Consider the following 12727-nt stretch of genomic DNA (forward strand, 5'->3'; position numbering starts at 1 on the left):
AGGAGAGGCTGAAATTTCAGAGGCCAAGTGTGCCCTGTGCAGCCCACCCCACAGTTGCCTCACAAAAACCCTCATGGGTCCTCCCAGCACAATCCTTCCTGACAGTGTCACGTCCCCTAGTAGAAATGAGTGTAGTCTACATGTGCAGAATTGAGAAAGGGACCCGGTCCAGGTGATACAGAGCCCACTGCCCGGCGCACAGACAGCTCTGTGTCCTGATTAAGGTCATATAACATCCTGTGCAGCTTGTCAGCAACAGACCAGGGGACAGAGGTGCCTGCTGGTTCCTGTATCCCCCTTCCCATGCTTACCATCTGCACGCACTCCATCAGGGGCAGGCGCACTGCTTGGTTCCCCCTCAGTGACACCACACAGGCTGGGGTCTCTGGAGTGGCCTGCAGAAGGGCGACCACAGCCTCCACCCCCAAGCGGCTGGCCTGGAAATGACATTCAGGAGAGTCAGAGACAGCCCGCCACCCAGGGACCCCAAGCAGATGCATCCATGAGCACCTGTCCTCGGCAGTTCAGACAGCCCCGTTGTATCTTAAACACGCCTGTCCTCAACTTCCCTTCTGTTCTCGGGAACTGAGTCCCAGTTAGGCACCAAAGTCCTTACTGCTTAACCCACTTCCAACAAAGAGATTTAGTCTCTGCTAAGAACTGGCCAGGAGGGAAAGGGAGGCAAGGGGAGGGGAGGGGAGGGGAGGGGAGGGGAGGGGAGGGGAGGGGAGGGGAGGGGAGGGGAGGGGAGGGGAGGGGAGGGGAGGGGAGGGGAGGGGAGGGGAGGTGGGGGAGGGGAGGGGAGGGGAGGGGAGGGGAGGTGGGGGAGGGGAGGGGAGGGTCTGTCTGGTCTGTGGTGTGAACTGCAGTGAAGACTAACAACCCAGGATCTGGACTCTGGGCTCTGCTGTCCCCTGGTTCTGTTTTTAGGAACCTGCATGTGAATGCTACCTTCTCACATTCTGGGTTTTGTCCTGGAGTCCCTGTCACCCTTGCCTGTCCATGTGGGTTGGGGTCTCCTAGTTCCTGGGGTGACCCAGCCTGGTTCTAGTCTGAGCCTCCCAATGACAAGGGCTGGAGCATCTCAGAGACAGCCACCCCAAGCTGTAGGGAGATGCTTTTACGGGATTGCGCTACTGAACAGCTGTCAATCTTTGGAGTAAGTTGCTTCCTTTGTGCTCCCAGAAGTGCTCCCTTCATTGTGAATTGGCAGGACAGTTTCTACCCTACTTACCAAAATCCTGTCAAAGGCCGACGGTGTGCCACCTCTCTGCACATGTCCAAGTATGGTCACTCGTGTGTCGTATCCCAGCTGTGCCACCACCAGCTGCAGGAAATACCTCCATCAGGGGACAAACTACTTCTCAGCTCCAGCTCTGTCCCTTAGTGGGAGCCAGTGCAGGAGAAAAAGTTTTCTACTTTCTTCAGATCTACATGGGAAATGTTCTAATTCTTAAATTTTGGTTCTTGAAGGAATGCTTAGTTTAATAGCTAGCTGAAGATGGTTTTAAATAATACTTTTATTATCAAATAGAATTTTAATTTCTCCTACCTCGCAAATGAACATAAATAACATAATTTTTTAAAAAAGTTTCTATAGCTTATGTAAAAAGCATGATTAATACTTTATAAAAATGTGAACATTTCTGAACTGCCCTTCATTTGTATAGTGTTTGAAAAGAACCGCACAGTAAGTCAAGGTGCCCTCTCAGGCAGGATGTGAATTGCAGTGAAGATCTGCTGTCCCATGGTTCTGGGGAGGGGATCGAAGGGGAGGGGAGGGGAAGATCTGTCTGGTCTGTGGTGTGAATTGCAGTGAAGACTAACAACCCAGGATCTGGACTCTGGGCTCTGCTGTCCCCTGTGAACACAGCTGGGTGACTGGGACAGGCCATGTATCTGCTGGACTTCATTCACTCCTCTGCACAAAGAACGAGGTTGGGCTCTGAATTCCATGGTTCCGTCTCAACTTCAATAAAGTGGGAAAGCAAACTCTTTGCTCTCACTTTACAGATTGCTTCCTGTGATATAGTAGGTAGCTAGACAGTCATGAGCCGAGTAAGAAAGGCCAAGTACAGAAAGTCACCCAGGGCTGCCTAGCAACAGACAACTGCAGAGTAGACCTGGCCCCCAGGGTAACCTTTTGTCCCCTAGCATATCTCTGAACATTTATAGTTCCTCTTAGAGGAGGAACAAGGGCGCCTGAGAAAAGCCTCAAAAGATTTCCATACAAGCCCTTGCATGACCACTCCCTAAAGCATTAAGCCCTCAAGACAATGACCCACATCAAATAATCTTAGGAACCAAGCCTCAGATCTGTTTACCACAGAGACAGTTTTGGTCAAACTACAGATAACATCTAGGCCTCAGTTGTGTTTCAGCTCAAGGCCCAGAAAAGCTGCAAGGTTTCGAGCACCTTTTCCCCACCCCTTTCTTTCCCCAACTCATGCGTTTTCTTTGCCTTTTCTTTCTCCTAAGCTCCAAGGACCCTTCTTTTGCCTCTGTAACTTGTTTTCGGAGCCCACCCAGCCCAGCTGGCTCACTTCTTCTACCTCTGTGACTTTCTAAACAAACTTTTGCTTGTATTTGAGTCTTGGCTCTGAATTTTTTCTCAGCCCAAACTCAAGGACCGAGGCTTAACATCTGGTGCCATTCACCATTAACACTTAGAAATACTGGCTGATATCTTTCACAGCTATCTCTCAGTATTTTCAGATTTAGGTGCACAGCTGGTACAGGAATAAAGAAAGAAAAACAGAGAAAGCAACTTGCAAAGCAGAGTTGATAGCATCTTTTGCCCTGATGGGCAGCTTCAACCGGAGCCTGTCTGTCTCCCTGGTTTGTCTGGAACATGCCCAGGTGTCTTCATAACTGGGGAGCCTGGCTGATCCCAATGATAGTGGGGAAGGGCACATAATCAGAACAGAGCCACAGTTGTTTAATGATCATTCACCTTACTAACTATAGATAAGTTTTCTTATAGACCCTGGGAAACTGGAGGATGAGACAAGGCTGTAAAAGATAAGATGCCTTGGTGGGTCCATCACTCAGAAAAGAAATACATTTTGAGAAAAGATAAAGGACAGGACACACTTTGATTTGGTTGCTGTGCCCAGACTCTGACTCCCTCCAGGAGTTTGCCTCAGGAACACAGACCATTCTCAGGTCCCAGGAATGAGCTGAGCTGTTTGTAACATCATAGAAGATTACCACCTTGTTATTGCACTTTGAGCTCCTGAAGGCTGGGCTGCAGACCCTCCCCTCCCCTTTCCATGTTACACCTGAAGTCTGAAGCTGCATGTAGTTATCTTCTCCCTCACCCATATATAATCAGCCAGCTGGCAAGGGGAGTCAGAGTAGAATTTCCAGGGTGACGGACTACTCTCCCCATACTGCCGGCATTATTGAAATAAACACTTACATATGATTCAATCCTGTGTCTGCTTAATTTGGCTCAAGTAGTGACAGGCAGCCTCAGACCCCTTGGGTCTGCCATCACCATCACAGGCCTGACAAGCCAGCACCTGCAGTGGAGCCCTGTAGCAATAGAACTGTGGTGTCAGCCCCTCTGCAGGAGGGAGGGGCAGTGACTCACATCCAACATTGGGCTTTCTTTGTAAATACATGCTCAGCCCATGCTTCCAGGGAGAGCAGGGGACAGGGCTCGCAGTTGGGGGCTGACCCTCCTGGCTCTCAGGGGCAGCTGGTGCCCTCCATTTCCCCTCTCTGTCGGAGAGATCTGGCCCCGTGGGGATATCCCCAACAGTCACCAGAGCAGCGCTGGCTCTCCAGAAGCTGGGAGCTATGTGATTCTCATGTTGGTAAGTTATGCGTCATTATGAAAATATTTTTTACTATCAGGAAGAACAAAAAACTGTTTTCAGAATAATAATGCATCCTGTCAAACCCAGCCCCTGCCAGTTGTGTTAGCATCTCCCGTTCCCAGGCAGGTGGTAGAGGGGCGGTGGGAAGCTGGACACACTCACCTCCTTGATTTGCTCTGAGGTAATAGGTTTATTTTGGGTATCGATTGCTCCTTCGGCCACAATGATGATATTCAGCCTTTTTTTCTGGGCCCGGTTCTAAGGAAATAGAAAATTAAAATCTTCTAATGCCTAAAATGCTCTTAACAAAACCAAAGCCAGTCTGCCCCAATTGAACTGGCCTCTTGACAGGTAGAAATGTACACCTAATTCCACAAGCGCTGTTTACTAAGGACGCAGTAAGATGGTAAGGTGCTCTGGGAAAGCAGGCGCGGGAAGGTGGTGTGGTGAGGGTGGGGCTTCATCTGGTGATGTCACCACAGCTATTGGCACCCAGGCAGCCCCAGGTTGGGAGGCTGTGCTGATTGACCTTTGACTGTGATCCCGATATCCATGTGTCCCTAGGCTGGCTCCCCCAGGCAGTCTCCATTGCAAACCAGACTTCCTACCTCCTTTGGAAGCCAGACTTCCCACCACCTTTCAGGAATCCTGCCCCAACCCAGGAATTTTTGGCCATTGGGATCAGATGATAGAGCCCCAAGCCCAAGCAAGGGGCAGGAGGGCATAGGAGAGAAAGTGGGAAAACTCAGACCTAGCTGGGTGAGAAGCTGCCCTGCATGGGAACAGGCTGTGACACCCGGGCTTCTGCTGTCCTCATAGGCTCGGGGCAGTCACCCAAGGATGCCCTGGAATCATTCTCTGTGATTTTGTTCTCTATAAAGTCTCCCATTAAGGACCCTCCTGCAGGGTCCTTAAGCTGTGTAGGGCAGTGAGGCCCCAAGTGGGCAGTGCTGGAGCTGCCCCTGCCAGGAGCCCCGAGGACATCACCCAAAGCGAGCTGTTCTCACGAGGCCGCCCCATCCCATGACCGAGGTCACAAATACATATGCCCTTTGGTTTTTGGTTTTTTTGGGGGGGTTTTGATAGATAGTAATAGATGTGCTCCACTTTAGAGAATTATTCATCAGAAGTTTTCTGAAAGGCATAAAGATGTGACTCCAAGAGTGCTTACTGTAACATCATTGGAAAAACCAAAGTCAGAAGGAATAACATGTCCATAAATATGGGCTTGGCTACCTTCACCCATGTGACATAATGTTCCAAGGCGGTGAGAAATAACAGAATCGTCTGCACACTTATGCGGGGAGACAGCCTTGTCCACACAGGTCACTGGACACCTGCTGGCTCACCATCTGGACGGACTCATTCACTCACTCACTCGTCACAAAACTGCTAAGGAGCAGCACATTCCCCACGTTATAACCACGGGAAGGCAAGGTGCCCGATGTCCTCCTGGGGGTGGCAGGGCCAGGATCCAACCCCAGGCCTTCTGATCTCACAGTCTTTCCCAATCCTATACTGAAATGCCCAGGATGGGGGCACCCTGTGGCCTGCATCCTGGGCTAATTTATCCAGAAAGACATTTGGAAAAATCCTCCTGGTGCTACATTATCAACCAACAAAAATGAACTGCAGATATAACAATATCAAGTGTTTTCACACACAGGCGAGCACTCAGGGGGCCAGCACGTTCTAACTCATGCTTGGCTGGCAGTGCAGCTTATAAAGTCTGCGCTGCACTGAAACTCGAGGAGCTTGCAGACAAGACCACACAGTTAAGAAATAATGGGCAAACCTAAAATCTGTGCCCAATCCCTTACTGACGCCTCAGCCCCGCAGCCTCAGCATGACCTCCGGCCTACAGGGAGGGTGTGTTTCCCTGTCCCCAAAAGCAGCCGTCAGTACTTGGCCTATGACAGTATCATCCAGAGCCAGGCCAGGGACTGTCAGGGCAGAGGAAAGCTGCCCGAGACACGCACGGCCTCTTGGGGCTTGCGGCCCTTTGCAATGTCCTGTGTGATGGTAATTAAATGGACGTCCCCAGCAGCACAGAAGTACCCATCTAGGAGTGCCACCCTCCTCTCACGCAGCTGGCCACGTATCTCCCAGTACCGGCTGGCTGGCAGAGAATGCCACCATGTGCTCAGGTCAGACGGAGAAACAGTGGACTCATTTATCACTTCCATGCTAGCATTCGTACTTTGGACATTCCCTGTCACCACTGGTCTATTTCCGGCTAAGAGCTCCACCTTCAAACAGGGGCCCGACTCTTCCAAGCAAAGGTGCAGCTCAGCTGGTAGTTTATGTAGTGTTTGAGTCAGCAAAGCTTATCTGGTACTTTGCTTGAATTCCTGTCTTTGAATCTGTTACCGTGAAGGTGACGGCAAGGTCTTACTGCCCCTGTGTCCTCACTGTGGGCGGGGCTTATGCATTTGCTGTCTACAACTGTAATTAGTCTATGCCATAGGCTCACATTCGTCACCTGTACACGAGTGATAAGAGGGTTGTAAAATAAAGCCTGGGAAATTCTCCCCACATGCTGGGATTTCTGTCCCGAAAGCTGTCGTTTTAAGTGAGGCCTCACGTGCCTTAATTAGATCTGCCTTACACAAATAATCTACAGTGTGAAACACACCCAACTACAGACAGGAGGGAAAAGCCTGCTTTGGAGTAATTCCCAACCTGATGTCCAGCCCAGGGCAGTGGGGACACACAGCTGAGAGAACCACGGTAACAGGTGTTAAGGTGGTGGGAGATTCAGATTAGAGTCAGAACACAGGCCTTCCCACTGTTATGTGGAGATAAAACAGGAAACAGACTTTCTCCCCAACACTGGTATCTTTCAGTAGCTGCAATCTCATGGTACCCCCCCCCCACGTAAAACTAACTGGTGCTTTGCATGAAAAACAGAGGGGCTGCCGCTGCTTCTCTATCGCCTCTTTGCAGAATTGGGAAGAAGGCCCCATGTGAGCAGTCAGTATGCCAGTCCTACGCACCCAGCTCAAATTCACTTTAGAATCCCGACAGCTTCCACCTGTCTAAAACTGTCCAAACTGAAAACCCTAAAGGTGCTCACTGGGCATGGCCGGCGCAGGGCCAGCGGGGAAGCAGAGAATGAGTTACCTCTGACAGCTTCACGCACATCGCCTCCTGCCAACCCTCTTCTGGCGGAGATTCTGGAAGGAACACCCAGTCGGCCCCACAGGCCAGGGCGCTCACCAGGGCTAGGTACCTACGTGGAAATAGCAAGGATCCCGTCAGGTTGCCGCCAGGCACCCAGAGCTCAGGGACAGCAGGGCAGACAGAACACCGAGCCTATGTGGGAGCCTCTGGCCCCTGGTGAACCCCTCCTGGAGCATTTGCACTGGGGTGCAGGGCTCTCCAGGGGGGGTGTGAGGGTCCTTTCCACCCAAATCACGTCTGCACATACATACCCGCAGTGTCTCCCCATAACCTCGAGAACGAAGGTCCTCTGGTGGCTGCGAGAGACAAAGGAGACATCCACTTACCATGGCTGGGAAGAGTGTGGGATACACAGAGACAAGTGCTGCCACAGCCAAGTCAGAGGGAGAGGCTGCTCCATAATTACAGCAGGACCCAGCTTCCGAAAAGGGACTCGTTTTCTCCAGAACCAAACGCTATTGCAAGAGTGTTTCAGACTTGTGAGTAAAGGGGCTTGGGCACCAAGCTCAGTTTCTAGTTCCATATTTTGCAAGCTTATCCAAAATTGGGTGCAGGGCAGGTTAGAAACGGAACAGTCGGGGACGGGGACACTTCCCCACATCTCTAACAAGGGCTGTGGCCACAGTCACACACACTTGTACTTTCCGCTCTTCCTGCAGGAGAACTCTGGGCAGGACTTAGGACAATGATGATTTTTGTCTCCTAAATTCTCTTCAATGAAGAGGTTTTTCTTCTATAATGGGGGAGGGAGGGAAGTAACTTCATAACACTGAAAGTAAAAAGTGACCCTGAGAGCAATTTCCTTGCACTGTTTCTAATACACAAGTGACAAGAGCTGCACCCGAACAGCCTCTGTGGAACCTTCCAGGGCCAGCATGAGCATCTCACCACAGCATGCTGTGTGCCCCATGCCGCCTGCCCGCCCACCGGCGCCTCCGTCTACCTCTGGGCCGTCGTCATGATGGCATCGATGACTTCCATGATCCGGTGCAGAGCCGAGTCAGTGCCGATGGTCATGTCTGTCCCGCAGAAGTCGTTGTCGATGGAGCCCACCATCCCCACGACGTTGAGGTAGCTGTGCTTCTGTACATCCTCCTTGCTGATCTGGCCTGCGAGCGACACAGCCACACGGGCCGTCACTGGGGGCAGCCCGTGGATCCCACGGACACGTGAAGTGGGAGACAGGCCGGCCATGGGTACAGAAACCCTTGACTCAACTCTGAAAGTGTTTTCTATCTATTGTTTTGTTTTCTTGGAACTCTCCACAAGCTAATTCTCTACACTTATGAAAATAAATGCCAGACACGGCGGAGGTGATGACAAGGTGGGAGCTAAAATAAATAAGAGCATGGACTGCAAAAATCACAGGGGTCAGGGTCTGCACAGTGCAGTCAGTGGGTAAAATCTGACTTCTGTCTGGTAATGGCCAGGGAGAACAGCGTGGCTCTTATTGAGGAAATCACAGAATTAAGAACTTAAGAGTATCATACAACCATCATATTGATTTCTTATAGACCCACGGGAGCTAGTCTGTCAGTCGTGTCACTAAGCGCTCTTAGGAAAGACTGACATAGTATGCAGATCTGCCTAAACCCAGTCAGAGTGGCCAAGGTTGGGGGCAGCCCAGGCAGGGACTTAGGCGGCTATTCCTCTTCAGTGTCACCACCCAGCCCACATCAGGCCAGAGGGCAGTTGATGGTGGGCAGGAGATGCTGTGAGGCCCCTGCCGCTAGCATTTGACGGCCACTCGCTTCAGGGCAAGTTTACACCTTCCATGAAGTGGCTATTAGCTCCAGCAATATGACTCCTCTGGTCATACTTTGTATTAAATTGCAATTATGTAACAACACTTTTACCACAGTACAGTGAACTAAATATTATTCTTATTATTGTTATTATTTGAGGTCCAATGTAAGTCCTGAGGCAGTGACTGTAGACCTGCCCCATGGAAACCTCTCGACAGCTAAACAGGCAGTGCCTGTGAGGCCAAAGCTCTCTGCAGGGAAGAGAAGATGAAAGTGGGGAGCAAAGCCAGGAGAGCGGCGCAGCCGGGCCCAGACTCACCGTTCTGGGCCAGCTCCTCCAGCAGCCCGCTCCACTCCTCCCGGAACAGGTTGGCCCCGGTGAGGCTTCCATCCCCGCCGATCACGCACACGTTGGTGATGCCACGCTGCACCAGGTTGAGCGCGGCTTTCAGGCGGCCTTCCCGGGTACGGAAGACCTTGCACCGGGCGCTGCCAATGATGGTCCCGCCCTGAAAAAAGAATGAAATCCTGTTTATCTACCTCCTAAGAACTGCGCAGAAAGCCGGACAGGTGGGCACACGTGAGTGCTGGTGCAGACACAGAACTTCCCAAAATCAGGTTTTCCTCCTTTTAATCTGGAGTCAGTCCACTGGGAAAGTTGGTAGTTTTCCATTTTTAGCTCCTTCCTGGAATTCAATGGATAGAGAGACTGGCTCCATGCCCAGGGGAAGTCAAGTAGGGTATGGAAGCAAGGATCAACGTCAGCTAAACATGCAGACAAGAGTTTGTGAGGTGCTGACAGCCACCCCAGAGACTGTGCAGCATGGGGCAGATGGATCCTGTGTTCCCTGAGCCTAAGACAGGCCCAGCCTGTCATCAGCCTAGGTCAGAGAAGAGCCGTGTCCAGTGGCCCCAGGCAATAAGGCTCCCCTTCTGTTACTCAGAGCTCAGCATATATGCAGGCAAAACAGGAATCTGTGAACCAAACAGATTTATTTTTCAACTACATCTCCCCAGTCCTAACACTTCTTAAAGGCCAAATCTTTAAAAAACTTAAGTTGGGTCATCCCAGCTTCCAGAGAGATAAGTCCGGAGCTTTACCACTTGGTGCTTCAGAAATGGAGAATTCTTAGTTTATTTAAAAAAATGCAGGGTTCCCTCACATACGTCAGGGATGCATATATAAAACTGGAATTTCCATGCGATCCTTCAAATGTACGTTCACTTCATGGAGTCACCCATTAACAGTGACCCCGTGTAATAATTGTCAATATGACTGGGACATCATGACTTGGTCCAGCACAGGTGAGCCTGGGTGGCAGGTGCAGGGTGCAGAGCAAAGGGAAGCTGGTTCTCTAGACTTTGATTTCACCTAGAGCAACTAGATGGTCATGTGATTTCTAACAACCAGAAGTTAAGTCAGCAGCAGATACATGGTGAGGAGGTAATACGGCCAGGGCCTCACGGAAAAAGCCAGGATTGCCTAAGGTGCAGAGAAGCAGGCAGTGTACACGCACACACACACGACAGCCACTCTGTATCTCCTGTCTTCTGCACAATCACAATGGCAGGAAGGACATGCTCTCTGCTATCTGGAATTCAGACAATATTGCCTGATTTTTTGCAAATATCACTCTACCTAAGTACTGATGGGTGTCAAACTTTCCTTCAGTCTCTTTCCAGGAGAAACAGCGAAGGTCTACGCGTAGGCTTTAGAATCTGCAATGGGTATTAATACATACAGCCCGCTATCATCCCCCCAGCATTACTGAGATATAACTGACATAAACATTGTGTCAGCTTAAGGGGCACAACGTGATGAGTTGACACATGCATGTACCGTTAAATCGTTACCACAATAAGACTGATTTATACATCTATCAATTTGCATAATTACCTTTCTTTTTTGTGGTGAGAACTTTTAAGATTTAGCCTCTTTGTATCTTCAAGTATGTAATACAGCATTGTTAATATTTTTAAGGTGTGTGACATGATGACTTAATATATGTACACACTGTGAAATAATTACCACAATCAGGTAAAACATCCCTCACCTGCATAGTTACCTCTTGTTTGTGTGCTGTGAGACGAACACTTGAGATCTATTGTCTTAATACATTTCAATGCTGTACATGCGACCCCAGAATGTATTCATCTTATAACTGAAAGTTTGGACCTTTGGCCATCATCTTCCCATCTCCCTGACCCTCCAACCCCTGACAAACACCAATTTATTCTTCGCTTCTGTGAGTTCAGTATTTTAGATCTCATGTATAAGTGAGATGATACAGTATTTTCCTTCTCTGTCTGACTTAACATAATGCCCTCAAGATCCATCCATGCTGTCCCATACAGCAGGAGTTCCTTCTTTTATATGGCTAAGTAATACCCCATTTATTTTTCATATATTTTTTCATAATTTTTTCATCCATTCATCCATTGTACTAGCACCTTCACGGGAATGTACCCATTTGGTTCTTTCTATTAAAAAGTACTCAACAAGAGTCACAGACTGATACATATACTATAAAAGGTAAAGCCACAGGAGCATTTCACCAAGCCCATCGTTTCCACGTGATCTCTCCATTTCTCAACTGCTTGGAGCCTTTGCTAACCTATATAGTGTTCTGGAAATTTATCAGGCATAATGAAATATAAACATAAAAAACCAGGCAGGTGTCTTTTAAATTCAAAGTAAGCAGCTGTTTCTTTGCCTGAAGTGCTGATGACCCCATCCTTGGGCATGCCAAGGAATTCCACGCCATGTGGAGTAGGCCAGGCCATGCCAGGGGCTGTGTGCACTCTGAATCCACGGCCCTCAGAGCCACTGGCTGGGGCCTCTCCCAGGCTGTGATACCCTGACAATAAAGAACTCAAGAAAACCCAACAGGCACATATATTTGCCTCTGAACACACAGCACCAACAAACCAAAGCTGCCTCAACACGAATCTGCTGTAAAAACCCCAAATCTGCTGCAAGTACCACGAGGAACGCTAACTACTATGCCTAACTTTTAATTGCAAGGATAATTCCTCCAGTTGCATGATGTAAAGTGTTTTTACAAAATTTAATTAAAAGACACATTAAGAATGTTTTCTTTCCCGTTGAGCAGGTAAAAATAAGGCCAGGCAGCACACAAATTTGTTTTAAGTCTGACCAGGAGCATAAGGACCAAAGGTTTCAAACTAAGGGAGTTACTTACATAGATAAACAATCTACTGAATTCAGCACCTACCACTTGCAGGATGCTTGAGACACTTTCCCAGTCTGCTTCCACGATATTGTTGCCACCGTCCACCATGCCTTGGTAGCCCTGGGGAGAGAATCAAAACCTTTTTAAAACTGGGTAAATGTTGTTGTGGAATTAATTGATCCTAAACTACTTGAAATGTAAATATAAGTGACGATGAAGCTAAGTGCCTAGGAGCCCAGCGGTTGCAGGTACAGTCCAGACGAGTGCCACTCACAGTAGCCATGGGGGGGGGGGGAGCCCTTGAATTTAATCTCTAAGAGTTGAAATGTCGACCCAGACTCGTCCAGAGCACTGTGGGGAATACAAGGTTTGCCTGTTGCCTAATGGTGCCCGAGCGATTGAAAAGGGACACACTTACCCTAAAACTATTTGTCGTTGAACACAGACGTACATGGTGTCAATCACACACAACATGAAACACTCCTGTCAGGGCCTCCATCTGCCCAGGCAAATCCACACTGCTTTTGATATATATAAAATATTACTTACGAGCACTGCTGAATATTACCCCAATATTTCAGCCTCCTTCCTTCTGATTGGTGACATCTTACTACACCAAAGGGAGACTATGAGCAAATTAGGGTAGAAGTGCACACTTTTGCCTGGAACCCCAAAATAATCACCTTTCAACTCTAAATGCATCTCTCTTTTACCCACAGAATATACAAGATTGAGAAATACAAAAATGTTCATTTGCATCTTTATCTAGATGACTCACTTT

At 49.0% G+C, this 12727-nt stretch overlaps 1 protein-coding gene across 2 annotated transcripts in view; it reads right to left on the reverse strand.

Annotated features, from left to right (window-relative positions):
- PFKP (phosphofructokinase, platelet) overlaps positions 1–12727 on the reverse strand; it is a 62016-nt gene that overhangs the window by 22753 nt on the left and 26536 nt on the right. Inside the window, exons 3-10 of one of the 2 annotated variants that reach the window (XM_087826004.1) lie at positions 11989–12066; positions 9072–9261; positions 7951–8116; positions 7259–7303; positions 6948–7056; positions 3987–4082; positions 1235–1327; positions 312–437 (exon numbers count right to left, since the gene is read on the reverse strand). In XM_087826004.1, coding sequence (XP_087682130.1) covers positions 312–437; positions 1235–1327; positions 3987–4082; positions 6948–7056; positions 7259–7303; positions 7951–8116; positions 9072–9261; positions 11989–12066 — 903 coding nt within the window. Of the gene's footprint in view, positions 1–311; positions 438–1234; positions 1328–3986; positions 4083–6947; positions 7057–7258; positions 7304–7950; positions 8117–9071; positions 9262–11988; positions 12067–12727 lie in introns of those variants that run through there. The other variant, XM_087826007.1, reaches the window with a different exon arrangement.

This window comes from Miniopterus natalensis, chromosome 1 (assembly GCF_054644295.1).
Source record: "Miniopterus natalensis isolate mMinNat1 chromosome 1, mMinNat1.hap1, whole genome shotgun sequence".
Lineage (NCBI taxonomy): Eukaryota > Metazoa > Chordata > Mammalia > Chiroptera > Miniopteridae > Miniopterus > Miniopterus natalensis.